This window comes from Calliopsis andreniformis, chromosome 10 (assembly GCF_051401765.1).
Source record: "Calliopsis andreniformis isolate RMS-2024a chromosome 10, iyCalAndr_principal, whole genome shotgun sequence".
In the NCBI taxonomy this organism is placed as follows: Eukaryota; Metazoa; Arthropoda; class Insecta; order Hymenoptera; family Andrenidae; genus Calliopsis; species Calliopsis andreniformis.
Genome location: NC_135071.1, coordinates 16,892,217 through 16,907,194, shown reverse-complemented (window position 1 = coordinate 16,907,194; position 14,978 = coordinate 16,892,217). Strand labels below are relative to the sequence as shown.

The 14,978-nt window shown below is 41.1% G+C and overlaps 1 protein-coding gene across 1 annotated transcript in view; it reads right to left on the bottom strand.

Annotated features, from left to right (window-relative positions):
* Positions 1 to 167: 167 nt before the first annotated feature.
* Positions 168 to 14,978, bottom strand: part of LOC143184310 (one cut domain family member 2) — a 76,703-nt gene continuing 61,892 nt past the window's right edge. The window contains exons 2-4 of the mRNA XM_076386387.1: positions 8,038 to 8,061; positions 6,921 to 7,036; positions 168 to 500 (exon numbers count right to left, since the gene is read on the bottom strand). Of these exons, the coding sequence (XP_076242502.1) occupies positions 291 to 500; positions 6,921 to 7,036; positions 8,038 to 8,061 (350 nt within the window). The 3' untranslated portion in view covers positions 168 to 290. The remainder of the gene's footprint in view (positions 501 to 6,920; positions 7,037 to 8,037; positions 8,062 to 14,978) is intronic.

Below are 14,978 nucleotides of genomic sequence, written 5' to 3'. Positions count from 1 at the left end.
TGATACAGTTCTATATTCTTATATTTTACAATCTCTCCAACGAGTCCTGGTAATGAGTCCCGAGATTATATCGAATAAATTCGAGTCGAGAACCTCGCTAGGTCTCCGAAAGAAAGTGGCGATTATGCTAAAAATTCTTCAAAAGCAAGAAAGCTGTCGTTCCAGATTGAAAATGGTCTCAGTCGCGATCGAGCGATCGGTTGCGTCGCAAGAAGTGCGCGCAGCCCTTACGAGAAGGGCAAATCTTCTTCGGGCGACTCGTCGTGGTACTCCTCGTGGTCGGACGTGTGTCACAAAACGTCGCTTGGTTGCCGTTGCCCGATACCTATTGTGGGCGATAGCTGTCCCTCCTCGACTGCGACTGTCTTCGGGTCCTCGTCCTTCCACTTGTCCATGGAGCGGCGTCGAGCGTTCATGAAGAAGTTGCCGACCGTCGTCGGCTCCAGGCCCAGCTGCCTGGCGATTGTCACCTGCATCTCTTTCGACGGCCTCTTGGTCTCCTGCAACACACCAATTCGAATGTTAATCTAGGATATTAAGCAAACAAGAAATTTTCGCAAATATTGTATATTTATTTTAATTTATTTTAAGACTACTGGCCACTGATCGAGTATGGAGTCAACTATTTCAGATGTGGCTGCTAAGTTCTTCTTTGTCAGCAAATATCATTAATTTAAATGATGTATACTGACTATTAAAAAAAGTCCTTCTCTTTTATTCGGTTTAGACGTACTTTCTCATTAAAAGAATTGACCTCAGTACTAAATGATCGACTGGGTCGACTACCTTAGAATGGAAAAAGGAAAAGTAATAAAATACTTACTATAAAAATAAGAAGGTTATAATGGTATATAAATTTAGTCTCTAAACACTGTGAACGAGACATTAAATGAATCATGATATAATAGATTTTTATTGAATTAGTAAATTAAACGTCAATTATGACTACCTAATTTTAGGGGACTTGAAACTTAGTGGTATTAAATATTTGTAAAATTGATAGAACTCTGTGTGAATATTTAATAGTATGTACACATGAAACTTTAAACGTAATCTTCTGAAAGCAGTATTTATCAAGTTAGAAGAAATGATGTATCCGAAACTAATTCAGGCAGTGACCTAGAATTCTCAAAGTTTATAGCACTCACACTCAGTCAAATCACGTACTAAAATTAACAGGAAGTATAAAATACTCTTCTTTCAATTATTAATTATTAATAGTCGCGAGTTTCGAGTACCTTATCCCACCAAAATTACTTTATTAACAAGCCCTATTATTTATTCGAAACTCTCATTCCTAATTAAGTCACTGATCAAAGATTTCTCAATATCCCACTAATTCCTCGCTAAACCCCCCATTAATGACACCCAATCACCTGTAACCAAGACCCCTCATCAAAGTCTGTCATTCTCAGCAAATATTTTCACCTGTTTCTAGATCGAATATTCGCCAGTTTAGTAACAGCTGTCTTTATTATCAAATATCTAAGCGACGAATTAGAGAACGTTACGACTCTATTCCCCAGCGAAAGTATAGGGGCTGGCGTTCGTAAAGGGTCCGAGGCTTCGTCGAGAAGCGGCGAAAGGGAAAAATCGTCGACGGATCGTACCGTGCACGGTAAACAGTTCTGTACGTGTGGTAAACGGCCTGGCACGCTTTCTTCCCACGCGACGTTTCTTACTCGGCGTCGGTCGATCAATAACAAGCCAGGTAGAGCGTATCGATTGGTCGAAGCAACAATTATTACAAACCGATGCTCCGGCTACGTGTGCAGCTGAAATGCGGTAATTAACGCGTTCCATGCGCGAAGCACGAACGCTTAGACCCTTCGATGCGATTAAATTAAAACGAACGATATTGTCCCTGCGTCTATCTTGACCGTCGGTTACAGACAATTTTCGCGACCCTAATCTTCTCTTCGGAAGAATAAAAATAGGTTTATGGGAAGAGGTGAAACGAGGAAAAAGATCGAAGTTGGAGAAACATTCGATTTCTGATTTACTGACCTTAAAATAGTTATGTTTTCTAGGAGATTCATTTATGCTTTGATAGACACCATTTTTGTTTGACTGAATTTCGAGGAATCTTAGTCGTTCTTGATATACCAGTCCACTGTGGAGAATATGGATTAATTTTCTTTAGAGTAAGAATAAGATTACAGGTAAGAATGCTGGAACACAGAGTAAGGAAATTCAGAAAGCTTCAAAATTAAATTAAATTGAACACTCATGGTACAAATCTGACTCACAGATATGCACTTTAGTTGCAGTGATGCACCAGGAATCCAGCTCATTATTTTCCACTAATAACTTAAAAAGCTTACGAGTGTACACATTAGAAGAGTGTTAGATTCCTCCAGGTATTTTATTTTCACTAATTCCAGACGCACCGAGGTGACATCGAAGGAATTGTAACCGCACTGATATCCTGTCTCAATCTAATTCACTGCACATAATGAAACGAAGGTTGCTTCCTCTGTCTAAGACGCAGGTTTCACTGCACAGAGAAGCGTATCAATTGTTGGCAACACGAGGCACTATCGGCACGAGAATCGTGATTATACTGTGACAACCACTGTGCACCTGAACACAAGGAGAGGGACAGGGGTTGGATACGTGTCATGGGGTGAAAGACGCGGGCAATTCAAAATCGTGACAAACAGAATTGACTAATATCAGAGAAAATAATGAGAGAAGAATCTTGAACCTTTGCAGGGTCTATGGAAAATCGATAATTCCTAGAATCTGGAGAAATTATAATATTCCCTCGTTAAATAATTTACTGAATATTCCCTATAATATTCCCTCGATATTTGAACACCTCAGTGGATCCACAAGAAAAACCACATTTCTAAGAACAATTTCTGTTCCACTATGTTACTGTCTCATTGAACCCACAACTCTCACTGAGTGGCAATCCACGCAAGAAAAATCGCTTTCTTTAAATAATTTCAAGGCACAGTGACCATAAGGGCGAACATTTATCAAGGGAATACTCTTTCGAACAAAAGAATAGGAAGTCCTAAAGGGATCCCCATCGAAATCGTGAATCTAAAAATCCAGAGGATCGAAGAAAATTCTCTAGCACAAAGAGGCTCCACGAGAAATTCCAGGCGACCAGAAAATTCAGAAACGTAACGCCATGAATGAAATCGATTTGTCGCGAGCGTTTCATTCAGATCCACTCGTTTATTCACGATTCGACCAGGAATGTTCGTCGCCGGAAACGGGAAAAATTAATCCTCACAGCGATGGTCGTTCGATTCAATTTAAAATTTTGTTTCGTGTCGAACCGATCTCGCTTTGCGTCAATGCTCCTCGCGAATATATCGTTTTTGCGAGCTCGTATCGTTTCGAGCGTTCGACGAATCACGACGACCAGTTCCACTCTGAGTAATTAAATCTCCCGTAATAGCGCAGTTCTATAGGCTTAATTTAATTTTATTCCGCCGTTGACTTCGCACCTTTCCTGCGCGAGCCGTTTCACTGGTGTTCTGTCGATCTTTTATTGGATCGATTGATATTTTATGAAGGGAGAGTATTCTTTTTTATTATTATAAAGCTGAACACTATGGAAGATAGAAGCCTGTACAGCTATAAGTAGTATATGCATGTATACATGTATCTACATAAATAGCCACAGTTTACTTATTAGATTATAATATGACATGTATTGTATTTCTGATTAAAACTGTTTCTATGACAGATGCAATGCTTTTCATTAAAATAACTTGTGATCACATTAATTCCTAATATACTGTACCTAATATAAGATAATTTGGAGTTAAGAGCTTTCAGTTAATCAGTGAATGAAATTTTATGTAGAGCGGTATAGGAATAGGGTAATCACTTATTCAATTACTTAATGAAAAATTAAATTTCGGATTATAATATAAATAGTCGGTCAATTGGATATCTTATTTGTGAGATTTGAATACACTAATTTTGATGGGTTTAAATAAGAAGGATTTTACTGGAATTTTGGACATTCCAAATTGGAATATTTGAGAATCTGAGAGTATTTAAAAACTTGAAAGTTTGAAAATTTGAATAAATGAAGATTTGAAAATTTAAAAATTTGAATAACTGAAGATTTGAAAATTTGAAAATTTGAATAACTGAAGATTTGAAAATTAGAAAATTTGAAAATTTGAAAATTTAAGTGACTGACAGTTTGAAAATTTGAAAATCTGAATGACTGATTGTATGAAAATCTGAACAACTGAAACCTTGAAAATTTGAAATCCCCGTGTTGAAGATATAGGCAATATCGTGATCCTTGGGACTATCCATCTTCATATACTAAGGGTCAAAGTACCACCAGGAAGAATGGTTAAGCTTCCAATAGAGTTGTCAGCTCCGTGGGTCCAGAAGAAAGGATCCTGGCGAGAATTCGTGCGTCAGTCGATCGCGGGGAGACGAAAGAGTTCGAGGAAAGTTTAAGGCTCGAATAATCGAGCGGAAAATAGAAGCGGAACGCGAGGAGGATCGAGCGGTGGCGTTAACTGGGCTAAGGTCAATTCGCGAACTATTTGGCATACTTCCAAAGAGCCGACGAATACGCTGGGACCGCTTTTCCCTTTTCCTCGGGAACGTCCAGGTTGTCTCCATACTTATCCTGCAATCGAATTGACGGAGCAGATTGCGCCTCGCCCCCACTTTCACGCCCTCGAATCGTCGCGATTGAGGCTTTCCTTGTGACTCTGAGAAACTGATCGATACAAAATTGAAAAATGGAACTGCACTTAGGATGAATTCCAAGAAGAACTATAAATTTACAATATATTTATAAATATATTCCCATATTTAGAAAATGTGGATATTCGAAAATCTGAATATTTCAGAGCGTGAAAATTCTAATATTAGAAAATTATAATTATTGAATATTTGAAAATTTATACATTTGAGGACTAAAACTGTTCGAAATTTCAAACATTTAAGAATTCGAATATTTAAAAATTTTTTCACAATTTTTTTCACAATTCACAAATATTCAATTCAACAATTTAAAATGGAAGGAGAATAGTACATATAGGAATTTCTGATTCTCACAAATGTTTGCGATTCCTGAATACCACCGCGTTGTTGCTAAGCGCGTATTGAAAGATCGCAGAGTGTCACGCGGAGAACTGAGTGGCAGCGGTATCGATAGTCCACCGATGAGGCATCGAGTAAATCGTCGAGTACGTAAATGTCCCTCCGTCATACCCGAGCTCTTTCGTTGTCTTTTAATGTCGCCTTTAATGACAAGTTCGTCGCAGTTACCGTAGGCCAGTTTGCAAACTATTTGGCATAGTTCCCAACGACATTACGACCGTGTGCAGCCTCGGTTTCCACCGTCAGCTGCTGATATTTAGACCTTTCAGACTGCTCGAATTCTTATCAGTCTGCTCGCTGTGGCTTCTCAGGATACAATTCTTGATAAAGAAGAGAGAATAAAATCGCAGAAAATAGAAATCAGTCGACAGACGCGAACTAATTATTCTACAGATTGTATTCTTCGAAATCTCGTTTCGATAATCCTATTCAGGCGAGGGACAAAACGAGCACACCTCCAATTCCCATTTCGCTAATTAAAGTTCATTACAGGGACCGAGGCAAACGCGTCGACGCAAGAAAGGATAGATCAGGCGACACCGATCAGTCGAGTCGCGTGTCGTAACCCTGATTTTTCGCGTGCACGTGGAGAAAAACGGAGATACACCTCAGGGGGTGAACTCACCCTCGCGTCGACCGTCCCATTCCCTATCGATCCGTCGTGAATAATTTCGTGGCCGATTCCTTCGCCTCGCGCTCGCCGCGTTTCGATCGCAACTACGATCAAGACTATGCTTAAGAATGGCTATCGATATTGTCAGTTTCCCCATTAATATTTCTCCCACTCAGGCGAAGAAAAATCCACCCTTGTGCAGTAGACACCTTTAACTTTACTACTGTGTTTAGAGATGATTAAATATTAAGATGGAACGAAAACATCAAAACTATGTATTCTGTTTTCTAATAATGAAAATTGTCTGCCTTATTTAATATTGTAGAAATTGTTTATGGGACTTTGTTTTCTAGAATTATTTAGAATATTTATTTTGAATTTTAAGCGAACACGTGTGTATCAAAGTTCAGCTTCAGGCGATTGAGGGGTACACCAAGTGAGGAATGCTTTCACTTTGCAGTAGATAAAGTCAGTGGTCAGACTTGGCGTTGCTCTTATACTGTGTATCCCCTTGAACCACTAAACCTTAATTTTGGTACACTCATTCTAGATCAGAATTCAAACTTAATTTTATTGCAACTAAATCGTGGTATCAATAAATTTTATTCTATATTTTTGACATGTATTGAAAAGAATAAAAAGATTGAACTTCAAAAAATTTAGAACTTTAAGCGTACAAATATTTAAATGCATTTGAATTTCGATATTCAAAGATTTAAAAGTTGCAAAATTCGAATATTTCATAGCATAAAAATGAAGAAAAATAGCACTCAGAGTTCTTTATCATTTATATTTATACAACAAACACTAACGACTCAAACCATTCATTGTTTCCTAATAAATTTAGTAATTAAAGACGTCATGCTCACCCTGTATATTCCTACTGACAAAGAATAGCGCCTCTACTTCCCTACTATTTTTATGGTTCATGAACTCGATGATACACGACGCTACAAGGGAAGGTATAAATTTCAATCTCGACGCCAATTTCGCGGGATTGATTGCGCGAACTGACAGATTCGAAAAAAAATCGCCTGTCCTCGTCTCGCTCGGCGCAGAGAAATTACAAAAGATGGAACACTGTATTTTCGCGCGGGAAGCTCGATTCGATTCCGAGCGTCTTGGAACCTCAGGCCAGGACGAGCGCGCGGGAAAAGGTGCAAGAGAGGCGGTATCGATCAAAACGCGAGTTAAGTTATACAAGACTTACCTTAAAAATAGCCTGCAGAGTACGGCGCTGAAGGTCTGTGAAAACCAGGCGCGGTTTCTTGGGGGCGGGCTGTTGGTGTTCTGCCTGGCTCGCCATCTCGTCTTTCCTCTTGCATGCTAAAATTCAGAGTATCTTTTAGTCCATCGCCATGGGAAGAATTGCTGGGGAACTGGCCGCGGGAGGAACAGGCACTCGCCTTCGGAAAACAAAAATAGAGAACGAATTCGTAATTCCAGCGCGGGCTTTTATCTCTAAAGGCCTCTTTTAAGGCTCGACGTTCGCTGCAAAAATCGTCCTTAATCCGTTCGTGCAAATAACCGTCGTTCAGTGGGTGGAATCTCGGAAAAGTTGGCTAAAATACAACTTCTTGAAGTGGAGAATATTGCTCACACGAGTTATAATATAATTAAGTGTGAAGAATGAAAGGAATTGACACAGAAACTGATTTTAGATTTGTCGAATCGTGAAGACAAAATATAAAACAGAAAAGCCAGAATATTTTATATTAGACGATTGTTGCATTCGTTTTTTAACAATATTAAACCTTCCAAATATTACACTGACATATTTGTATCCAAAAAGCTCAAACCCCCCAATACACAAAATTTAAAAAAAAAAAAAAACTAATATTTATAGCCCAGACCAACCTTCCTGAGATTTGACCCACTGTGTTCATCGATAGAGGCAACCATTCCCGATAAAAATTGAAAACTAAAAAGTGCAACTACAATCAAACACTACGCGAAACAGATAGCAAAAAAAAAAAATAATATCAAAAGCTAGTTAAAGGGAAGCCAGCGCAGCAAGTTCGCTGACGAATGGATTGGAAGTTTTGCGCCTGGCAAAGCCCCCGAAGACGTTTGACCATCGCGAAAGGGACGCGAACTAATTGGTAATTAGTCGATGAAAGGCTCCCCTGGGAAAAGGGAAGAGCCGCGAACCGAAGCGCGGTGCATTCTACGTCGTAAGTATCCATTGAAGGCGAAGATTTTTCGAAACGGGAAGAAAAAGGGAGACGGATAGAAGGTCCTCGTTTGCCCGACGATAGTTCCAATTAAGACGTAGGGGGTACGAGGGGAGGGGGACGCGGTTTTCAACGTAATTTAATCGTACTTACTTCCGCGTTGTGGAATCTGTGCAGCTGAAAGCAGAAAAAAAAAACGAATGTGAATAAATTGTGAACATATTCGTACGTACCCCCCGCGTAACAGGGGGTCGTCTGTGAATTCATTTTTGTCTACGTTTTTTCTTGTCTGTTTCGTATCGTGTTACAGGCCGCTTTTTTGTTTTGCGAAATCTAGTGGCACTTTCTCTGATTACGCTTACGAACAAAACAAAAAAGCCGAGACATCTCGATAATGGATATCACAGACACATAGAGACTCAAGAAAAAATCGTTTCCAAAGGGCGATACATAATTAATATTAAGTAACATGTACACAAGTCAGTGGATAATAAAAAAGGGGGGGGGAGGGGTCAGATTGCATACCACGAATATCTCAAACTTATAATTAATGCTACAGCTGATAAACATGTCACTAAGAGGGTACCAACAGGGCAAGGGTCGTTAGGGGGGCGGACGGTGTGACGATGCAAGAGTGTCAGATGCATTTTCCTTGGAGAAAGCGAGTGGTTTCGGTGTGTTTTTCGTTTCGTGTCCTCGAGTGAGTGATGTATGACTTGTTTCGAATCTGAGTGGTATTTTTGTGTCCCGGAGTGTACGTCTCCCCCGTTGCTCCTTTTTCCCCCATCCCATTATTGGAACGTTTCCAACGCCCACGCGAGAGGTAATTTTCCCTCCATTGGGTGTACCGAGAATTTTGCAACGATCCCGCGGTTTCGAATCGAGCCCTGATACTTAGGCTCGCGAAATCGCATACTCGATTCATCCCCTGATCGATTGCCCAATTAAAAGGCACTTAATTTCCAGACGTATCCGTCGAAGAAATTCTCCCAATCAGAACACTGTCAATGCTTCCACTTTCTTAATTAGGACGTTCCCGAGCTTAGAGTTTCTGGGATCAGAGCAGTGTTGCCAGATGCCGGGACAAAATGTCTTCCAGTGGTGCTAGAGAGTAGAAGAGTGGGGGTAACCGTCGCTTTGACTACGTTGCCTGTGGTACCCTCACTCTTCTACTCTATAATAAATACATAATAGATAAAAGTGAGAGTACCATAAGCAACGTAGGAACACGACATCGCTGGAACACATTTTGTCCTGATATCTGGCATCACTGAATCAGAGAAGCTTCTCATAACGTGGCACTAAAATATCAAAGATGGTATATTTAGAAATCACATTTTGACTAACTTCGAGAGTTTTTTTCTCCAAGTGATGGCTTCGTATTTTTTCTTTCTTCAAATAATAATTTTAAATGGATTATCCTCGAAATTTGATTGCCACGCTAGGTAGACAAGCCACTCTGTAATTGGAGATGATAAAAATGTGGAAAATTGTTGCCATAGAGATGCACGAATACCGAAGCGAAACGCGTGGGAAGCGTCGTGACGAAAAGGGCCATTTTCCAGCGGCTCATTTTTCGACAATTCCAAGCGACGCCCCCGCCGATCGTCGCCGCCCTCTGAAATAATAACGATCGCTCGCGAGGCCGATTCGATCGCGATATTAACTCGAAATTGGAACGTAATCACTGCCCGATCCTTTGTGCTCGGCCGCTGTAACGTTGCGGCGCATAATTACGAGCAAGAGAAGCGGAAAAAGAATGGGAAGAAATAACGCTTACGCGCTCGCGCGCCACGCCGTTTTCCACGGGCTCGAATTCCGATCGGCTGGCCGATATTAGATTAAATAACTCGTCAATTTTCCCTTTGTCCAGCGTCGATCGCCCCTCCCCCTGGAAATCGTTTAAATTTCTGGACAATCCGCCGCGCGCCCTTTCGAGCGAGCGAATCGAATCACTCTTGCGATGGAAAAAGCATGCACTTATTGCAGAGAGGCCAAAATTTGCTAGAGGCGAATTATTGAAACTCTGGGGAGCCCAAGGGAGTTTACGAGTCTCCAGAAACTTTTCGATAATTCAGTCTTTTTTGCGAAATCACTTGCATATGGATGGAATTTTCAAATTTTCAAAATTTTAAATGTTCAAATTTTCAAAATTTCAAAATTTCAAATATTCAAATTTTCAAACACAAATATTTCTAACATTTAAATCTTTAGGATTTCAAATTTTTAAAGTTAGATGTTTAAATATTCAAAGTTTCAGATTGCTACTGCTTAACTCGATTTCTTCTATAATTAAGCCTGATCTTAAATTTCCCAATAGTCGAAGTTCCTAAAACCTAGAATTCCTGGCTCTCTCATAAACTGCAAACTCATTTGAAAACCCTTCAATGACGTATCAGTTTCCCAACTCTCGAATCTGGCAATGACAACCCCTATGACTTCGAAAAAGCATTCGAACTCTCATAGCCATCGAACCAGTCGAACTCACGCTGTCGATTCTTGGCTAATCTAAAATCCAACCTTCATTAAGCCCTCGTAAAAAATGACCATCTCCTAGCCGATCTTAAAGCCCTCATTCAATGGCAAAGGAACTTAGTCCATAAAATAGCTCCCAATTAAAATTTCTATTTGGGCGAATCCGATTCGACGCGATGGCAGCGTCAATCCTCAAAAATGGAATGCCATCCGCGCTCAGGGAGTTGGCAAAGGGACGAAGACACACCGACGAGAGACGAAGGGGGATGGCAGGGGGTTGAAAAGGCAATCGCGTGCCATTAGCAAGCGACCGATAACGAATGAAAGGAAGCTCGCGAAAAAAATGGCACCAGGAACGGGGACACAGGGATGGCGTCGTTCGGGGGTTGCGTTTGGGGGTGGACAGGCCAGCAGAGACGGAAAATTGACGCGTTCATTATTACCCCCGCGGTTTTCCAGTGGGGGAGCTCGATCCCCGACTTATGGACGAAACGCCCTTCCCTTTTTCCCTTTTTAAAGGTGCATTTTCAAAGTCCTTCGGGTAATTAGGATGCTTCAGCTATTTTGTTCACGATATTTTAAATTATTCTTCCATTTCTTATTTTCATCCCCTATCTGTGGATAGATGAAACCAGTGACATAACTATTAGACATAAAAGACAAGAGAGACTCCCCATTTATTTCCTTTATCAGGGGTGAACCTTCGAAACCTTCTCATCGATTAGAATTCTTGATTAATTGTTTCGACGATGTTTTGAATCCTTCTTCTATATGGTCATAAGAATCTATTTTCATCCCTATCCACAGAAAGGACAGACCGATGACAGTTGCCCTCGCGTAGGGGGTAGAGGGGCCGCGAGAACTGACGTTAAAATTGTCAACCGGAAGGACGGTCGTGTCATCAGGCATCCGTGTGTATCCATCGGCGAGCAGAACTTGAAATGGATGCAAGCAAGAACCGGATGTCACGCGGATCGATGGAAGGATTCCAGAAACGGCTAAGTGGGCCAAATCCAGTCGGGCGCACCGCGCGATAAAGCATTAACGAGCTACTCTTTCCCTTTCTCCTCCTTTTACTCTGTCTCTCTCTCTCTTTCTCTCTCTTTCCCTCGATGTTCCTCCCTCCTCCTCTCTCCTTTCGGTCTCGTAACAGGTGCAGAAAATCTCTGACGTGTGGTCGATGGCTGGCTTTTCGAAATAATCCGGTTGACACTTTGTGTCGCGGCCTGAAAAGCCGACTGAGGGCCACTTTGACGAGGAGATCAGGTCGCCCGGAAAAATTTCCATGGCCCATCGACATGGCGTGTATCGACCAAGGTGAAGATAAGTGACCGAACACGATAGCAGGAAACTATTCATTTGCTTTGAATCTTAAATTCTCGACGACTCGCGGTGGTTTGATCGATGTTCGATTTTGATGTGGGAATAGAGGGTGGGAAGCTGGTTGAAATTGGAAAATCTGAAAATTCGATCATCTGGAGCTTCTGATAATTATTCATTTGAGAATTTTGAGGAATCGATAGTTTGGGAATTTGAATGAACACTGAATAAGTTATACATTTAGACTACGAATATTTAGAAATTGAGGGTGTTTCAGGAATAGATGAAAATAATTGGGAAGCTGAATCTACGCACTAAAATAAAATTTCTCCAATCATTCATAACTCGAGAAGTAAGATATATAGGACATATACTGTATAATATCTTTTACTCATTTTAGTGTGTAGATTCAGCTCTTGAAATCCTGATACGTATCTCTGAAACATCCCATATAGAAATCAGAAAGCTTGTTATTCCAGGCACCCTCGAAATTTCTATTCCTCAATTCCAATAAATTTCCTAAAATCTGATCGAAACAAATTTCCCAACATTCCCAGTCACCAAAAAGAGAGCAATCTTCCTCGCCTAAGAGAAGTCCCCAAACACTCGAGAAAGCTCTCACGAAGCTCGAAAATTAAAAGCAGAAGGTTGTAAGCCTGACTGTCGACCTAATAAAATTGCAGGTCCATTGGTTCCCGATTGAAATCAGATTCCCGTGGTATCTGGGCCGCTCGCGTCGGCTAGGGCCAATCAAAAGGAAGTTTGTCAGGACGCGAGCGTGGCACGTACTTACTTAGACGTCTTCTTCATATAAGCGTTTGGAAGGGGTTCGTGTGGCCGTCGCAGCCGCCGCCCTTTTCGAATAACTCAAGAATGATTGCGTTTCGACCGAGGAACTCGCCTGGCGTCACGTGGCCCCAATAGCTTCTGGTATATAATAAAATAATACACGCAGGGAAGGCGGCCGCGCATTTACATGAGCCACGTGATCCCGATACTCTGTTCTCCGACCTCTTCTCCACCCACCCCCGCGACCCCCTTCGATACACCTGGTGCGCGTGTCGTCGAGGCAGCCATCTCGATGGGAATTGGCCAGTTCCCTCGAGGACCTTTATTTCTCCTTATTTTGGCTCCTTTTAATATTCCTTTCGATAATGCATCCTCCCCTTCCAATACAAGGAGAGTCGTTCTGGAACCAGGCTGGGGAACAGGTACTGTGCAGAGCTGGTAAGCTTGCAGTCGAGACACATCTTGATGCATTAGTCATTTTCTGTATATGTGGTGTCCAAGCTGAAGCAGGCCTGAATATCTTCTCTGTTTTTAATAACACAAAATTTTAAGAAATTAAAGAAAATAATACTATACAAAAGAATTGTTTTTGTATGATATTTCTTTTTCGAAACTATTCAAATTATGACATGGACGATTTCTGTGACATTAAAAAGAGCTCATATAGCTCTACAGAGACGTCTTAAAAGAGTCTTGAAAACATACAGTAAAGTCCTAAAAATGTCCAAAGGATGTCTCTGAGACGTTCAAATAAAAAACAGAGTCCAAAAATGGACATAAAATAGACGTCTTCAAGACATCTCTAAGAGAGAAGATATTTAGGTGATCTGCCTCAGAGTGGGCACCCTGTGTAGAGAATAAGACTCTCTCAGTAATTATCATTAATTTGGCTAATAATACACTACATCAGAAAGTGTGTCTGAGATTAGTCGGTTCTATCTACTCTAACCACATGGATTCACAGTTTTTCCTAATCCAACCTCACCAACTCTATACAATACACCTCCGATCGCGACACTTGATGGAAAGGCGAATCATTTGGCTCCTCTTACCTCACTAATCGCAAGATCTCTTCAGCGTAAATGAGGAAGTGTCATTTACGATTTTCAGCTGACGTTTATGTGATAATATAGAACGGATTTAAGGTTGGTAGTTGGCGGTGTTGCTAGGAAAACTTCCTGGGCAACGGTTCGTGTTTTTCACACTCCCTCCGTTTTCGTACATATTATTTGATAGCGGAGCTCGATCGCGCCGTTTTTAGGAAAATCTCCAGCTGCCAGGAAATTGAATTCCACTTCATTTCCGTTAATCCATCCGCGGCAATTGCGCGTATTATCGCGATTTCGAAGTTTTGTCTAGCGCGATTGAACGTCGGCCGTTTCGTCGCTTTCATTTTTAATGCTATTATCTCGGCCGCTGTTACGCAGAAACTTGGAAAAAAGCATCGACGTTCGCTCCGCTTAAAATAACCGCTAGCATCGTTTCCAAATTGCTCCATTGATCCCTTCGTCGACTTCATTCAGATTTTTCTTCAGGTGTGGCCGACTGATGAACTCTTGAGAAATCGTCGATTTTAATTAAGAGGGTACACTATCTTGCATGCCTTTGAAATAAAAATACTTTTCCCGCTAAAAAGACTCGGCTTCGAAAGTCCACCCAGATTCGACAAATTGAAATAGAAATAAGTTTTGAAGACCTACTGGGTTTAGGGACACTAAACAAAATCTATGTAAATTCAACAAATTAAAACAAGTATCAATAAGCTTTGAATATCTACTAGATTTCGAGACTCAAGGCCAGAATTTCATATATTTTTCTGATTTTAAAGTATTCCATAAAATCCAAAGCTCCAAAAGATATATGAAAAGAAATATTGTCTAGCGATTTAAAATCATTAGAATAGTGCACCCTCTTCAAACGAAGAAGAAGCTTTATCAGAGTGTTCGAACGTAGTTTTCTTTTCCTCGGAGACTGCAGTTAAAATTGACGCAGATTTAGAACGACTCTTAGCACACCCTGTAGACGAGGGTGGGTGGTCGGTGCAAGGGTGAACCTGGTCTCCGATAGTCCTCCCTGCCGCCCCCTTTTTTGCCTGATAGGCTCGCATTCCGACAGAGTCGAGACGGCCTGGTTCGCCTTGGATTTTCTCGCTTCGCGCAGATTTATGAGAGCGATTCGATTTTATTGCTTATTGGCCGAACTCGCCGATATATTCGCTCGGCGAGAGGAAGCTCGCCCCCTTTCCGCTAAACGACACGCTTCTTGAAATTCCTCTGGCTCCACGTAAGTGTCCCCGCTTGCCTGAATCTATCATTCTCGCATGCAGTTATCTCACTATGATCTTGTCCCCTTCCCTGTGCTATTCTTTTCGATTTAAACGTGCAGCGTGACTGTTTAACTTGGTCACCAGAAATGAAACTAGAGCAAATTGCTATTGGGAAAGTTGAAAATTTATCGAACTGCTTGGTTGCTTCAACTTCAACCCTTGTCGCTGGAGCTGGACTTCAATT